Here is a 14,552-nt window from a genome sequence, read left to right as displayed (position 1 = left end):
CTACTCATTTCCCTCTACCCCATCTTTCAGTACCTCCAAATATACAAAGACACTTTCAATCACATGATATTGGCATAGTACCTAACCAATTTCCTTTATGTAGAGAAGAACAAATCTTATTAAGACCACTAAGCAACCATTTGATATGTCTTCCACATTTAAAATATTATGAAACTCGAGAAGGTGACCACATAAATTTATTCTTTTCTTCTTACTATCACATGTATGGTTATACCACTAAAAAATTGTAGATCCTTTAAGAGATAAGTTAGACAACTCATGCATAAGTGTACACTCCTATAACAACTAAAATTCAACTCATTTTTTATCTAGTTTCTTAAGTAGTTTGATAACATAATTTTTTGTTTTTTGGTCCTCACTATGTGACATTTGTATCTTACCTTTTGGGGCCTCATTGCTATTCATTGCGGTACAATTTCATGTGTAATCATACTTAAGGAGAAAAATAATAGTCGATATTATGATTACTCTTCTCTATACACCATGGGGAAAGAGTGGTTTAAAAATGTGTCTTTAATAAGGATCCACTTTCCCTTCGTTGATATATTTATTGTATATAAATATATCCTTTGCATAGAATTGTAAGTGCTTCATGAGGTTCTCCTCCTTTCTTGGGAATATGCATGATTCATCAAGAATTATGTCTCTTAGATCTTGGGGAGGTGTTTATTCTTTTTAATGATCCCTTCCCCTCTTAGAGTTGAAAATTCTATCTCTGTTTGAGGATCTTATTGTGGAGGTAGATATATTTACAAAAAGATCTCTCTCCTCTCTCTTTGCATTTATAGTATTTATGTAACCTTAATGAGGATCCCTTTACCCTTGTTGCAAGATACTTCTTTTATAATAATATCTTCCTTGTTTTAAGATTTATATTCATTATAAGGAACTTCTTCTGAGCTTTGATGCATGTATTCTTGGAAAGGATATCTCCTTGGTGACAAAGGTTCTTATCCTTGATATGGATCTTTATTTTTCTTAAGACATTAACATAGTAACATGTTGACATATTAAAGGAGTAAATATAGGCTTCTTTGTTAGTTGTTGTGTTCATTGATGTATCCCTTAAGGGAAACATGTCTTGGTAATCACAAAGGAAGGGGTGGTCCTAGATAGACATTTCTCTAGGCTCCTCTATTTTTCCCTTACTATCTTCATTCAATATTCATGATTTATAGAAGTGGTAGCCATCAAAATAGATTAACTCATTTTATTTTGGAAACTGATTCATTTTAGCTATAGACATTTGGTATCCTTTTCTTCTAGCTATTTTCCATTTCATAGTAGAGAGTTGTCTAACCTTGACCTCATGCTTAAATCCTCGAATTGCGGTTGGATTTCCAAGGTCATATAAATATTCAATTTTTTTCTTATAATAGCCTACTTTATCCCTATAATGCCATAGCTAGTTCATCCCTACAATGACATCATAGGATCCTAATAGGGTCATGTCTAATTTGGTCTCTATTAAAAAATTGGGTATGGTTTCTCTAGCTTTAAGTGAATATTGTTCTACCTAAGATCTAAACTAGTTAAACATAATCTATAGTCTAGGACTTATCCATATAACTAGATATTATTGGGATTATATTTAAAACAATACATGATGCAAAATTATGTTGCACTTATGTCTATTAGAATAGAAACTGGTAAACTAAAAATTTGTACCTACAACTTCAATAGGAGTCACCTAATACTTAGCGTCTACTTAGCTTGGCATTTATCTACTACTATTTGAATCCTTTATTCGAAATATAATTACTAGGAAGGCGAGGATTTATCTTGGTGTATATTTCACTAGATATTTTTTGGGAATTGGTTTGTGTAATGATCTCTATCACAATTGAAACATCCTCAAAGAGGTCCTTTCTTCTCTTTAAGTGGGTCATTACTAAAATTTTATCTCTTCTTGAAATATTTGTTCTTATTTCCATTATTGGAGTTATTTATATTATTTTTGGATTCCTTTCCATTTTCTTTAGATTTAGATTCTTGGTCCCAACCCTTCTATTAGAATGAAGGTGATGATTGGGTCCAACCGGAATTCTTTCTAGTCTTATCTCAATATGTTGAGACCAACTTTATCTTTTTCTCTTGTTTAATACCCTTCTCAAATGCATAGTACATGGTTATTGTCCACTATGAACATCAACCAAACCAAAAATATATGCATGCATTTCTATTATGAAATTATTGATCCTAAATCTTTTAATAGCTTACTGAGTTTCACTTAGTGTTCAGTCATCATCATATCTCATTTTTAAAGGTCCTATAAATCACTAAGATTTTAGTTGAAATAAAACTAAGGTAACAACCTTTATCTAAAAATAGCAACAAATTGATAACATATTACCCTTAAGTAACTCAATCCTAATTCAATATTCTTATTCATCCACCATGTGGATGTATTCTAGGGTTGGAATTTCCATGGCTTGGATCTTCTTCCTCATTCTTAGGACCCTTTTCCCCTCTCACGTCCTCCACAAGGGATCCTAGTATTTCTTTTATTTAATTCAAAATGGTTAATGTTTGATCTAAATTTAGCCAATTGATTTTCTAATTGTTTCCTTAAGTCATCCTAACCCAACAAGATTTATTCCAGTATGCACCATGATTCACCTGGTAGGTCATAATATTTTTATTTATTTTTAATGGCAAGTGCTTTCAACTAGAGCTATTAACTAGTGAGATCACATGGGAGGATCTCATCTCCATGTTGTGAGCCAAGGCATCCTCGATGAAGCACTTGTATGGCTTGAGAGCATTAGCCGTCATTTTCATTGGCCAACGAACAAAGACAAACCATCAATCAAGTTGTTGACAGTAAGAGCTGACATCAAACTTTACCCTACATCTATGCTAGGCCTTCCTCGTGGTACGTGCTACTAGATTGGTCTGTTGGTACTAGCAGGGTAGAGAAGATGTTTTTTCAGGATGGGGGACCTACAGACAGTCACAGTCATCGGGGGGAAAGATAAACCTCCACATCACCATACCACCCAGCTTGGACGACACAGTGTGAGGCTCAGGGGTTTCAACCCCGAGACCTCCACCCGGAGGTGCACAACCTACAACTCTTGCGATACGAGGACAACTCCCTAGTCATAATAATTTTAATTAGTTATTCTATATTAATAAAATCAATAATCCTAAGGATTTACTCCAACAAAAATAATTTATTTTTTTTGTCTCGTGTACATGAGGAATCATATATGAATCGAGTCCACTTTTCTAAGACATAAAAGGGAGATATATATTCATAATACTAGGTTATACATCCTAATTTTTATAAAGTTTTTCTGATTATTATATACCACTATTTGGGAGGGGAATATTTTTTAATTCCTCCTCACTATTAAAATCTATCAATATAAATTTAGAGGATGGATGTACACATAGGTACCCCTCAATTTTCACTTTACTTAACTTTGGCATGGTTAGAGCATGCCCTAAGGGCTAGTTGTGAACCATTGATAGTTTCATTTTTTCTTCAATAGCTTTTGGTTGTTCAACTTATTTCTTCCTCTCTAGTTTAATGCACTTAAGTGTTTCAACAATGCTCTCAAAGTTGGAGGGTCATGCTTCTCCTAAATAACTCATGGTTTTCCCAATTTTGATTATATTTTTACTTTGCTTCCTTATACTTTCTTTCTCCTATCATTTGATTCATTGCATTCAATATGCTCAAAGAGTTATTGTACTAACAACTTATACATTGTAGGATCATAGGCGCTAGTATTAGAACCATGCTCTTATACCATGTGTAACAAATATAAGTAGTCCACTAATAAAATTACCATATTTTTTGTTTTTGATAAAGATAAACAGGTTTTACAAGGACCCGAAACCCAAAGTTTTACAAACCAAGGCCAGCAGCCAAATAGACATTAAACATAAGCAAAATAGGGGACAAACCCCACACAGACCCAAAGCCAAAAACAACACGAAAAGTGAAATTACCATATTTTTTGTTGTATACAGTACATTAGTTTCATTTTGATTGCATTAAAGGAGATAAACGAGTAACTATACTCAACAAAGGGGACATAAGTATTTCAATTTTTATTTATGTCCATAGAAATAACAAAATAGTCATTTCCATTTTTCTTTAATGATGACATGATGACATATAGAATAATTCAATATTTAATGTTTCAAATGCATTTTACATCTCATCTAAATGAGGAGATATGGATCTTTATTAATAGTACAATATGATGTTATCAAATAATATTACAATGGGGAGTTACAATAATCAATAAAAGGTCATGTTTAATCAAATATAATTTTGTCTCTAATAATCTAAGTCTTTAGTGTTCACTACAATAGGGAGAGCATCATCCGGGTGTTTTTTCTCCAACCATATTTCATCGATCCCCTAGACACCTTCCTACTGAATGTGACCTTACTATTCATGATAATAGTATATCAAGGCAAATTCTAAGGTCATCAAGCAATTTGAGAACTAGAGTTGGGTGCCAATGCAAATAATATATCATAATTTTTTGGATACCATCTAGCTATCCATGATGTCTAATTAATTTGCATCTTTATACATGGTGAACTAACAATGCAAGTAGTAATTTTGCATTACTTTGGTTGACAATTTATAAATATAATTGATATAAAACTTCTATGGTTGTTATGCTCAAACATCTCTTTCTCAAGCTAAATATTGAAAACAAATTAATATAATCATTCTCGAAAATAATATTTAATGAACTCAAATTTTTAAATATCATCATGTGTGCATAGTGAACTCAAAATACATTCAAACATAGATATTGGAAATATGAACCTTAATATAACCCTTAGAATTGGGAGAGAAATAATGCACACAAATATGTGTGTGTGCATTCTTACATACATTTATGCTCTTATATATGATTCATCTTACAGATTTGATCACCAAGCAATTATTTACTAAAAACTCAGTCAATTAATTTGATACAATGTAATCATAACTTGAAAACCTTTGAAGGTTATTGGAGCCTTTTCAAAACCCATTGTCAAGGTTATGGGAGCCTTTCAAACCCATTTTTATTTTCTTTTTGAGTTAATCTGCTCAGTGGCTCTTGCATTTGGATGCTATAGTGTGGAATTTCATGTTTAGTTTATTTTTCTCTATTGTAGCTTAGCTATTGATTGGCTATTATTAGTATGTATTTTATATTTTGTAATCAGGTTTTAGATCCCAACAAAATTTGTTTCTACAAGGTTTTAAGTCCCTTCAAAACCTATTTTACCCATCTTCAATATTATTGTTGACATAATGTTGATAAATGTTTGTGTATGTGTATTTGCTTTAGTTATGGAGTTGTTGATTGCCTTCCCTGAATATACATTTGATGAAAATAGAGCTCTTAAGATGCTCTCAAAGCCCGATGGTTTGAAAAGAGTTGGTAAGTTGTATCTCATTGTTCCATCTATGATCAGGACACTACTAAGAAGGCTTATGCTACATATTTTCTTTGGAACAATCTTGTTCCTTTGAATGTTGTTGATGTTTTCCTAGAGATATTGATAGAATGGTTGATTGAGAGGATGGCCACTGTCACTAGAGAAGAAAGTGAATCTAGTGAACCTTTCACTGAACGTAATGTATCAGAGAAAATGACTGATTAAAGGTGCCTGAAGGCACACCATGATCTCAAATTAAATTTGATTAATTTCAAGAAGATGTTGGACACTACATATCAACTATACAAATACTATCCAAGGTAGCCTATGGCTACGAAGCAATTCAAAGATGAGATAGACTCCATTGAGTCTCAACTTATGAGTTGGCCCTATCCTTCAATATTTACAAAGATGAAAATGGTGCCATGAGAGCTAAGGCTCAGGATCTTCATTCTCAATTAGCCATGAGATAAAAGCAAAGAAAAGACTAATACATGTCATGGAATTATGGTTGTTCCTATTTCTCAAATTGTTGGCTAAAGCAGAAAACGCTGAACAAAGCGTGTTTAATGTTGATATCTTTGATGTTGCAATAAATTTATGTGTTGATTGTGAAACTAGGAACAAGATCCTATCTACTATTGTGCATGCTTAGAACTCATCGGTTATTGGTTTGAAGAATCAATATAAGGACATCTAGCCTAGAAATGTTTGATTGGCATTTATCGTTTCTTAATTATTATGTTGAAGAAGGTTGTCATTTTGGTTTTGTATGTTCTAACTTTTAAAGGTGTAAATACCCTTTGTCACTATTGTCAAAGGGAGGGAAATATTGTTAGTGGGAGAGAGAATATCTTTTTGTTTTGCCATCAATGACAAAGGGGGAGATTGTTATGCATATGGATGTCATTGTTGTCATTCATGTCAGACCTTTGTCAATCTCATATTGCCCCGATTGTTATTGGTGAACTGGATTTTGGATAGGCTCAGTTGATGTACTGTTGGTGGTTCAAATGTTTGTTCACTTGATATTATGATATGGAATTATTTACAAGTTCACATTGTGATGATGAGAAGATATGAAATGATGTTTCAGTATGTTTCCAAAAGATTGGTATTCTTCACCTAGCCCGGAAGTACTTCCGTTGATTGCCTTGGAAAAACTTATCACAGACCGGAATAAGTATTTGTACTAGATATGTCTCAAGAGGTTATAATTTGCTATTTTGATAAGACAGATGTCATGGTTCTCTTGGATGAACCGTTTTATTTGTTTTTGGTTTGGATGAAACAGTGTGTTGTGTAGAAAAAGGTTTTGTACCGGTTCATGCTTTTTGGTTTGGGCGGTTGGATGTAAATTGTTTTTGATATTGATTGGAAGGAGTGCCAACTTGGTACACATCCTTTTTACCTTCCAGATAATATATTTTTGGGTCGATGCTATAAACACATTACATACTCTTTTGGCCAACCTAACATTGGTTTTTCTTGGATCTGATTGGTATATATTGTGTAGATTGGTTATGTTAGAGATGAACAATGAAAGAAGATGAAGTGGTGTGATTGCATGAATAAGAGATGGATACATAGAGCAAAATAAATGACCAATAGATGTGAAGTGAGTAAGAGCATAGGTTTGGAGGTGTACAAAGCAGACAGATGAGTATAATTAGAGAACTGTTATCTGCATTCTAATAGATGCTTTTTGTATAGAGTTCAATCTATTATTCCTATTGCTTCATGAGATCCGTTTTGTATCTTGCCTTGAAGAAGTGATCTTCAGCTAAGCAAGTCTCTCTTTTGTATCGTGTCTAAGGTTGTGCGCCTCTGTCTGCATGTCCAAAGCCATAAGCTTTCTTTGGCAGGAATCCTTGTCTATTGTAAAACTATTACTGCACATTGTGAGTTTATTTCTCACTGCAGTGTTTCCCAATTTGAGTTTTCCACGTAAAAATCAGGTATTATTGTTTGGATGTTTTTTTCGTTACTGTCATTTACTTTCAGCTCATTGATATAGATGAATGATGAAGATAGAATCACTTTAATTTGATAATATTTTCTAAAAGTTGATTCACCCCACTCTTAGCTTCCGGTAGTGTTCAACATATTCCACATTTTCATATATGTAAGACTAAGATGTATTCATGAAAAAAGACTATTTATTTAGTTTATCATAAATATTAACTGACAATTCATCTTAATTAAGATTAAATGATAAATTAACTGTGTTAGTGTGATGTTCGATATTTTCACATAAGAATAAGACGTACTCATGAAAAAAAGGCTACTCGTTTATAAATGAATTATGTACAGTGAAAGGACGTATAGCCAACATATACTTCACAACCACAATTTTGCGTCTACAACTGTACAGTCGAACATGCACCCTGAAGATTAATTTTACTTTACTGGATGCAAACAGATTACAAAACGGAAGTGGGAGGAATTTAAGAATTGAAAACAGGGTGAGTTTATTTTCTAACGAGAGCAGCTACAATACAGGAAACATATCTGGAAGGATGGAGGAGACCTTTCTCCAACATTTCACTGGACCTCCTTTCCATTCTCTCAAACAGTGCATTGCAATTCTCCACTCCAATTGCGTCTTCCACAAGGCTTCCCACAAAGCTCCTCACCAGCCTCGCCTTCTTCTTCCCAAAACATTCCACATCACTCACCCATTCCTCATATTCTCTTTCTGCCATACAACAAACTCCACTGCACACTTCCAACTTCACAATCTCGAACGCACCAGACGCTTCAACGGCCTCTTTCATTTCATCGGCGTTGGGGAAATACCATGGCAGATTGAAACTGTCTCTGGTCTCAGCCTTGACAATTCCCTATTAAAAACAGCAACAAATTTCAATATTCTGATAATCATATTGATCTCAAATTTGGATTCCCATCTATAAAGAAATTTATATCGATTACCTCTGAGATAAGGTCGTCCCAAGCTGCTTCGAAGTCAGGTCCGCAGTATTCACCCTCTGACGTGACTTGCTGCTCTGCACTCACTCCATTGGGACGCCCCATTGCACATATGAACATCACACCACCCTTCGCCATTTCTTCTCCTCGCCATCGAAAGAATCCACGCAGATCTTTCTGCGACTGCTCTGCATATGCTCTCGCCACTTGTGCTCCGCCTCCATTAATCCAAACATTTCCTTTGTTGTACAGACAGGACCCCTCATTCCCTACGCCTTCGGGAACCTGCAATAACAGAAAACTGGCTCAGAACATGAAAACCCAGAGAAATCACGTCAGAGACTTTCTCCCACTTGAATTACCTGCGAAAGCCAATGTAATGCCATAATAGAGAAGCATATGTCAATACTGTCATGGGGAAACAGGGCTTGGTAGAAGCTTCTAGGCACTCCCGCCGCCATGTAATCGGGCTTCGACGAGTTTAACAGCATGAACAAACCGTTAAAATCGTTACAAGGCAGGTCGTTGAAAAACACTTGCAGCTGAGGAACCGACACACCTCGCTTAGAGCACAGCTTTTTTATTGTCGTCACCACAAAATCCACCTCAGAAACGGTGTTCATTCCAGTGGCGCAGCCCAAGTCTGCAATTCGCAATAAACCGCTTGAATTTTCAACGGGGAGAGACTGAATTAGGCGGTGGAAGGCCTGCTGCATGGATTTGAAGACAGAGCTCTGCCTGCTCGAATTTTGAGCATAGCTACTCTCACCGCTACCTGAACTCATGTGCAGCACTTTGCTCAGATTATTTTCGCCATTCACGACTATCTCATTATTCGAGCTGGCTGATTTAAATTCCCCTTTGGCCAAGTTTGGCAAGCTTCCAATTGCCATGACTTAAATTCCTCTGTGCAAAGACAATGAGGATTAGGGATTATAAAAATAGAGTGTAATCGAAAGCATAGATGTGTAGTGAAGGATAGAGGCAGAGCTAGATTTGTATTTATAGATAATAATCCCAGTCTCACTGCCTTCTCTGAATGGTTTGTTTAACGCAACCCTTTGGGGTACGTGGTTCGCTGTGGGCCTTTCGACACAGGAGTGAAAATTCTCGGTCCAACCCAATCACATCCCAATCCAAATTAGGTGATATGATTATGCCATATATGGAAATCCACTGTAGCATATTTTTTTAAAAGGAGGTAGAGTGGATTTGCATATCACGCTGGTACTTGGGTGGAATTTGGGGCCACTGTCATATATTAATATTAGAAATCCAATTAATATTACGCAAGGGTTGAGATCAGACCGACAGTGGGGTAGAGTTTTTTGAACTCAAACATCTTCATTCATGCCATTGGAAGTTGAGGCCAATTTAAAATTAGAGTTCAGGTATATTGTAAGGAAACGAATATGTGATTAAAAAAGGAACCAGAGTTCATCTAAGTTTTAGGAAATAAATAATTGAAGATCGAACATTGTTCTATGCTTTGTGCATTACAACTCGTAGTCCACCGACACTCGCCTCATTCAATGAACGAAAAGTGGAATGTTTACGTAAGTCTAAATAATAGCATGTATAATAACATCGCGGGCACGGCAGTTTTCATATAAAATTCTAACTTGACACCCGTTTACACGTTTGTGTGTTATTGTCAAGGATCATATTATTTTTTATTCATATAGTAATGGCAGGGTCTCCTTCCCAGATAGCCGTGTGGGTCGACAAATGCACTTGTCCTTCATTGCCAACTGACTCAAAATCTGTAAAAGATAAATGCCATTCTCATAAAGCACAACTTTGGAGAACAAAAGGATTATTGTTATGGCAGTGAAGATCTGCCGTACGGGTAGATGGAATATATGTATGCCCAACTTCAGGGTCTTTCCTCTGCCCTTCCGAGCACATGTCGAATCTGAAAGCATTACAAGGAAAATTCTTGGAAATGAGGAGAGAATCTTGACGAAAATATGACCATAATAAAAAAAGATCCCACTTTAAGCTATGTAAAATATGACCATAGTATATCATTGATTTAATCTCGTCGTTTTATATGCTATTTTTTTTCAATCACCTAGCACCACCACCTTTAGGGTTGTCACGAGTTTACTTACAGAGAAATTTTCAAAAGAAATTGGTCGATAATCCTTTTTTGTTTTAATTAAGCTTTTAGCTGGTCAAGTTAGTAGATAAAGAGTACAATTTAAATATGTTGAAGATCAAAGTGACATGTCTGAATTCAGATGGTGTTTTTTTTAGTTATATAGAATGAAAAATGGATTTCATTTTTTTCTTAAGAACCAAGCTCTATTGTCTTGAGCATGAGCATTTGAGATAGTAGTGGACAAAGAATTGAGGAGTAAAAGAAAAATATTGAAGTGAAATCAAATATTGTAGAATTGAAGAGTGGAAAATAAATATTGAAGTAAAATCGCATATTATAGTGTAATGATTTTTTAATTATCATTTTTTTTTTGTGTTATGATAAAATATCATGATAGTAATTTAATTTTTTTGGTTGTTTGTTAGTAATTATTTTTAATGGTGAAATTTAAATGGAGTGTTTTAATGATAAGGATTTGTGAGTTTGCTAAGGGATTGAATTTTATTAAAGCAATTTTTTTCCAAAAAATCAACTTCATTATCCTTCAATTTTTTATGAACACCTCCTTTACTCATGTCCTAAATATCTCTCATATATAAACCGTCATTATCTCAAACAAACACATCACTTTTATAACACTTATAGAAAGGTAATATATTTTATCATTAATAATAATTATGAATTATAAGGCAATCCCACAATAATGTTTCCTAGTTGTGGGTTGAGGCAAAAGAATGATCCTAAGGTTGAATAAGATGCAAGATACCTTTGAACGAAGGTATTCATAGGATCTTGTGTCCATGGTAATGTCTTCATGGCCTTCTAATGAAATTGGGCACATTTGTTTGAAGATATTTTTTTTATTTTTAAATGTTTCATGTACAAAATCCTTTCTTCAAGGAACCTTCAAATGAAAGCAATACCCATGAACAAAGACATTTATATTTAGAAGTATTTTTTAATGGCATCATAGAGTTCCTTTTTTTTTTGAAAAAATGGTTTGACCATCGAAAAGGGTCATCATAACATGATATTTTGCAAGATTGTAACCTTATAAGTATTTTTTTTTAAAGTATACTTTCTAATATATGTTATTATTTTTTTATATTTGGTAGTGAATATAAAAAAATTTACTAAAAATAAAGGTCTTTATTCAATGCACATGAATTTTTTTTTTAAAATAACAATTGTAGGCTCCATATTTATCTCCTTGATTAAAAAGAAATGGTGTATAAAAAATATACATTTTACATTAAGGCTACTATAAATAATAATTAATAGAAATTAAACAATTAATATTAAATAAAATATATAACAAAAACTATTAAAATATTAATGCCCTAATATCAATGCTAATTATTCACATTTAATAAATTATAAATTTATCTTCATTCTAAAGAAATTATGAAATATAAAATAAACATGTCATTAAACATACTATAAAGTATTAGAAAAGTTACTAAAAAGAAATTTTTAAACTAAATTATTGTTTAAATTTAGAAAATATTTAAAATCTACATACATAATCTCAAAAATTATTGTTTCAAAATATTTTAAATTCTTAATAATTTTCCTATTAATAAGTGAAAAAAAACTAGAATTTAATTAAAGATATTGATTTCAGCATTCCACTTAGACCAAAATATTGGACACACTATTGTGAGATCACTATCCAAATATTTTATTTTTTAATAGAAAAAGTATATCACAACTCTCTTTCTAATGAATGACTATTTGTGTTGATTTTAAAATTAGTATTTAAGAAATGATGTTATTATTCAACAACATAAGAAAAGCAAGGAGAAAGAGAATATTACCACCATTTTGAAGGCACGATAAATATGAATGAATTTGAAAATTTCCAAAAGTGAAGGGGAGAGAGACAAAACCCAAAACATGCACACTCCATTTCCTATCCCATCCCATAAAAACTTCACTTCTTTCCAATTCAAATTAGTGTCATTTAAAAAATATTCCCAAATTTTACTAAAGAGGGTTTTGGGAGAAAATTCTTTTTGAAAAATGAATAATGTTAAAACAAAACAATTAACTTTTTCTCCTTTTGTTATATTTTTCTACTCTATATTTTCCTTATTTAAAATTTCTTATTCATAAATATAATTTATCAAATTTCAACTAAATAATATTCAATATTCAACAGTTAATTCATTTGTTAAATATTTAATCTATCGATCAAATCAAGTATACACATTCCCAACCAAAAGACCTTTTCTAAAAAAAATTAACTTAAATTTATTTTCATTCTTCCCCTTTTCCCCATTTAAACATAAAAATAACTTGAATTGATTATAACTTAGATATAGATTTATTCTATAACATGCGAATATATATATATATATATATATATATATATATATATATATATATATATATATATCCAATTTAACTCCCTTTTTTTTCAAACAAGGATATTTGTACCTAGTGCAAAGATTTCTTTTCTATTTTTTATCTTTCCATGTGTGTGGAATAGAGACCTTAATGTTCAACAAATAACTTATATTCATTAGAAAATAAAAATTAAATATAATAATCAAATTAAATATATTTAAAAATTAAACATTTTGCAAAGCTTATACTAAGGACTATATACTTACAAAATGGGATTTTTTTATTACTTCGTTTGATACCCAAAAGATGAAGCAAAAGATTTTTTTGGGGGTATTTTTATAGAAATATAAATGCCTTATCACTTGGGTTTTATTTAAGAATATGGGGATCTATCCAAGAGGATTTTATCTAAGGGAGTCTAATACAACTCCCTTCAATTATACACCTTTAGATGAGACCCCTCAATGCTCAAGTCACTAATATTTTTTATATGTGATTTCAAGCAAGAATTGGGATGTCCCATAAGTGAGACATGTTATTGTGGTAGCACCAAAAAATGTCTTCATTCAAAGATTCCCACCTTGATTTAAGTTCATGAAGATATTACCATTATTGTTAGGTCCTTTAAATACCTTCATTAAAAAATGTCTTGCATATTATATCACCTTGAACTTATTCTTTTACGCCAACACACGAAAATGACAAACTATTATGGGATTACCTTAGAATTCATAATCAATATTAATGATAAAATGTATTTCCCTTCTATAGGTAATAGAATTTGTTGGAGATAACAACACTCATTTCATAAGAGATATAAGCAATAAATGAAAAAAAGGAGGCATTCATGTAAAAAATTGAAGGATATTGAAGGTAAAATTTATGAAGAAATCATTTTAATAACATTCAATTCCTATAAAAAAACTCACAAATATCTATCAACAAACTCAGAAATCTTTATCAACAATATACTCTAGTAAAATTTTCACTTATACTAACAAACATCCATAATAGAAACTTTATTGTCAATCACAAACACTCTAGTAATTCACAAAAAATGACAATCAAATTATCATTACACTATATTATGTGATCTAATACAAGCTCATTTAGACTCAGACGCAATATCGTGTCATGAAAATAAAACTTTATTTTCATGTTACTTTCCATATATATCTTTAGTGTATATTTGAGATTCAAGAGCATCTTGTGGGGTTTTGTAAGCACAAGAATATTAATTTATCAAGACTTGGCTTCCATTTCAAAAATAAAAACCAACTAGGCTATTTAATGTGATTATACTGTGGGTTGGTGGTCTAATTCAATTAGTGAGAGCTTCCTATAGTAAAGCACAAGGTCATGAGGTCCTCTCTCACTCCAACTTGCATTAGCAAAGGATGTGTCATGCTAGCATCACCAATCACATTAAAAAGTTTAACCGGTGCACTGTAGTTTATAAGAGGCTACCGGATTCTTCCAGTCTAAAAAAATGTGGTTATTTGCACACTTTCAAGGAAATTGACGTGTTATAAAAGTCTATTGGCATGGTAAAGTATAATTTTAAAATAAAATAAAATAAATTTACTCAAACTAGATGCTTAGGGAAGTGTGCATAAGTAAAGTGACCTTTAGCATTCTATTCTTATCTTATTATTTCAATTTATGAAAGAACAAGTTGGTGTTATTTTAGAAAATAGTTAATGACTCTTCAATTTTTAAATTTGGGTGCATGAGAATGATCTGGTTT

The 14,552-nt window shown here is 32.4% G+C and overlaps 1 protein-coding gene across 1 annotated transcript; it reads right to left on the bottom strand.

Moving 5' to 3' along the window:
- Positions 1-7,790: 7,790 nt before the first annotated feature.
- LOC131035156 (indole-3-acetate O-methyltransferase 1-like) lies at positions 7,791-9,245 on the bottom strand. The gene is made up of 3 exons (XM_057966803.2): positions 8,715-9,245; positions 8,356-8,637; positions 7,791-8,264 (listed from the first exon to the last, which is right to left on the bottom strand). The coding sequence occupies exons 1-3, from the start codon at positions 9,243-9,245 to the stop codon at positions 7,893-7,895; spliced, it is 1,185 nt and encodes a 394-aa protein (XP_057822786.2). The 3' UTR covers positions 7,791-7,892.
- Positions 9,246-14,552: the final 5,307 nt, after the last annotated feature.

Source organism: Cryptomeria japonica, chromosome 11 (assembly GCF_030272615.1).
Source record: "Cryptomeria japonica chromosome 11, Sugi_1.0, whole genome shotgun sequence".
Lineage (NCBI taxonomy): Eukaryota > Viridiplantae > Streptophyta > Pinopsida > Cupressales > Cupressaceae > Cryptomeria > Cryptomeria japonica.
This window is presented reverse-complemented; position numbering and strand designations above follow the sequence as displayed.

Coding starts and splice junctions, on each gene's coding strand:
- LOC131035156 (XM_057966803.2), bottom strand. CDS start 9,245: ATGGCAATTGGAAGCTTGCCAAACTTGGCCAAAGGGGAATTTAAATCA. Junction 8,638..8,714: donor CATTACATTGGCTTTCGCAG/GTAATTCAAGTG, acceptor CTGTTATTGCAG/GTTCCCGAAGGCGTAGGGAA. Junction 8,265..8,355: donor GGGACGACCTTATCTCAGAG/GTAATCGATATA, acceptor TGTTTTTAATAG/GGAATTGTCAAGGCTGAGAC.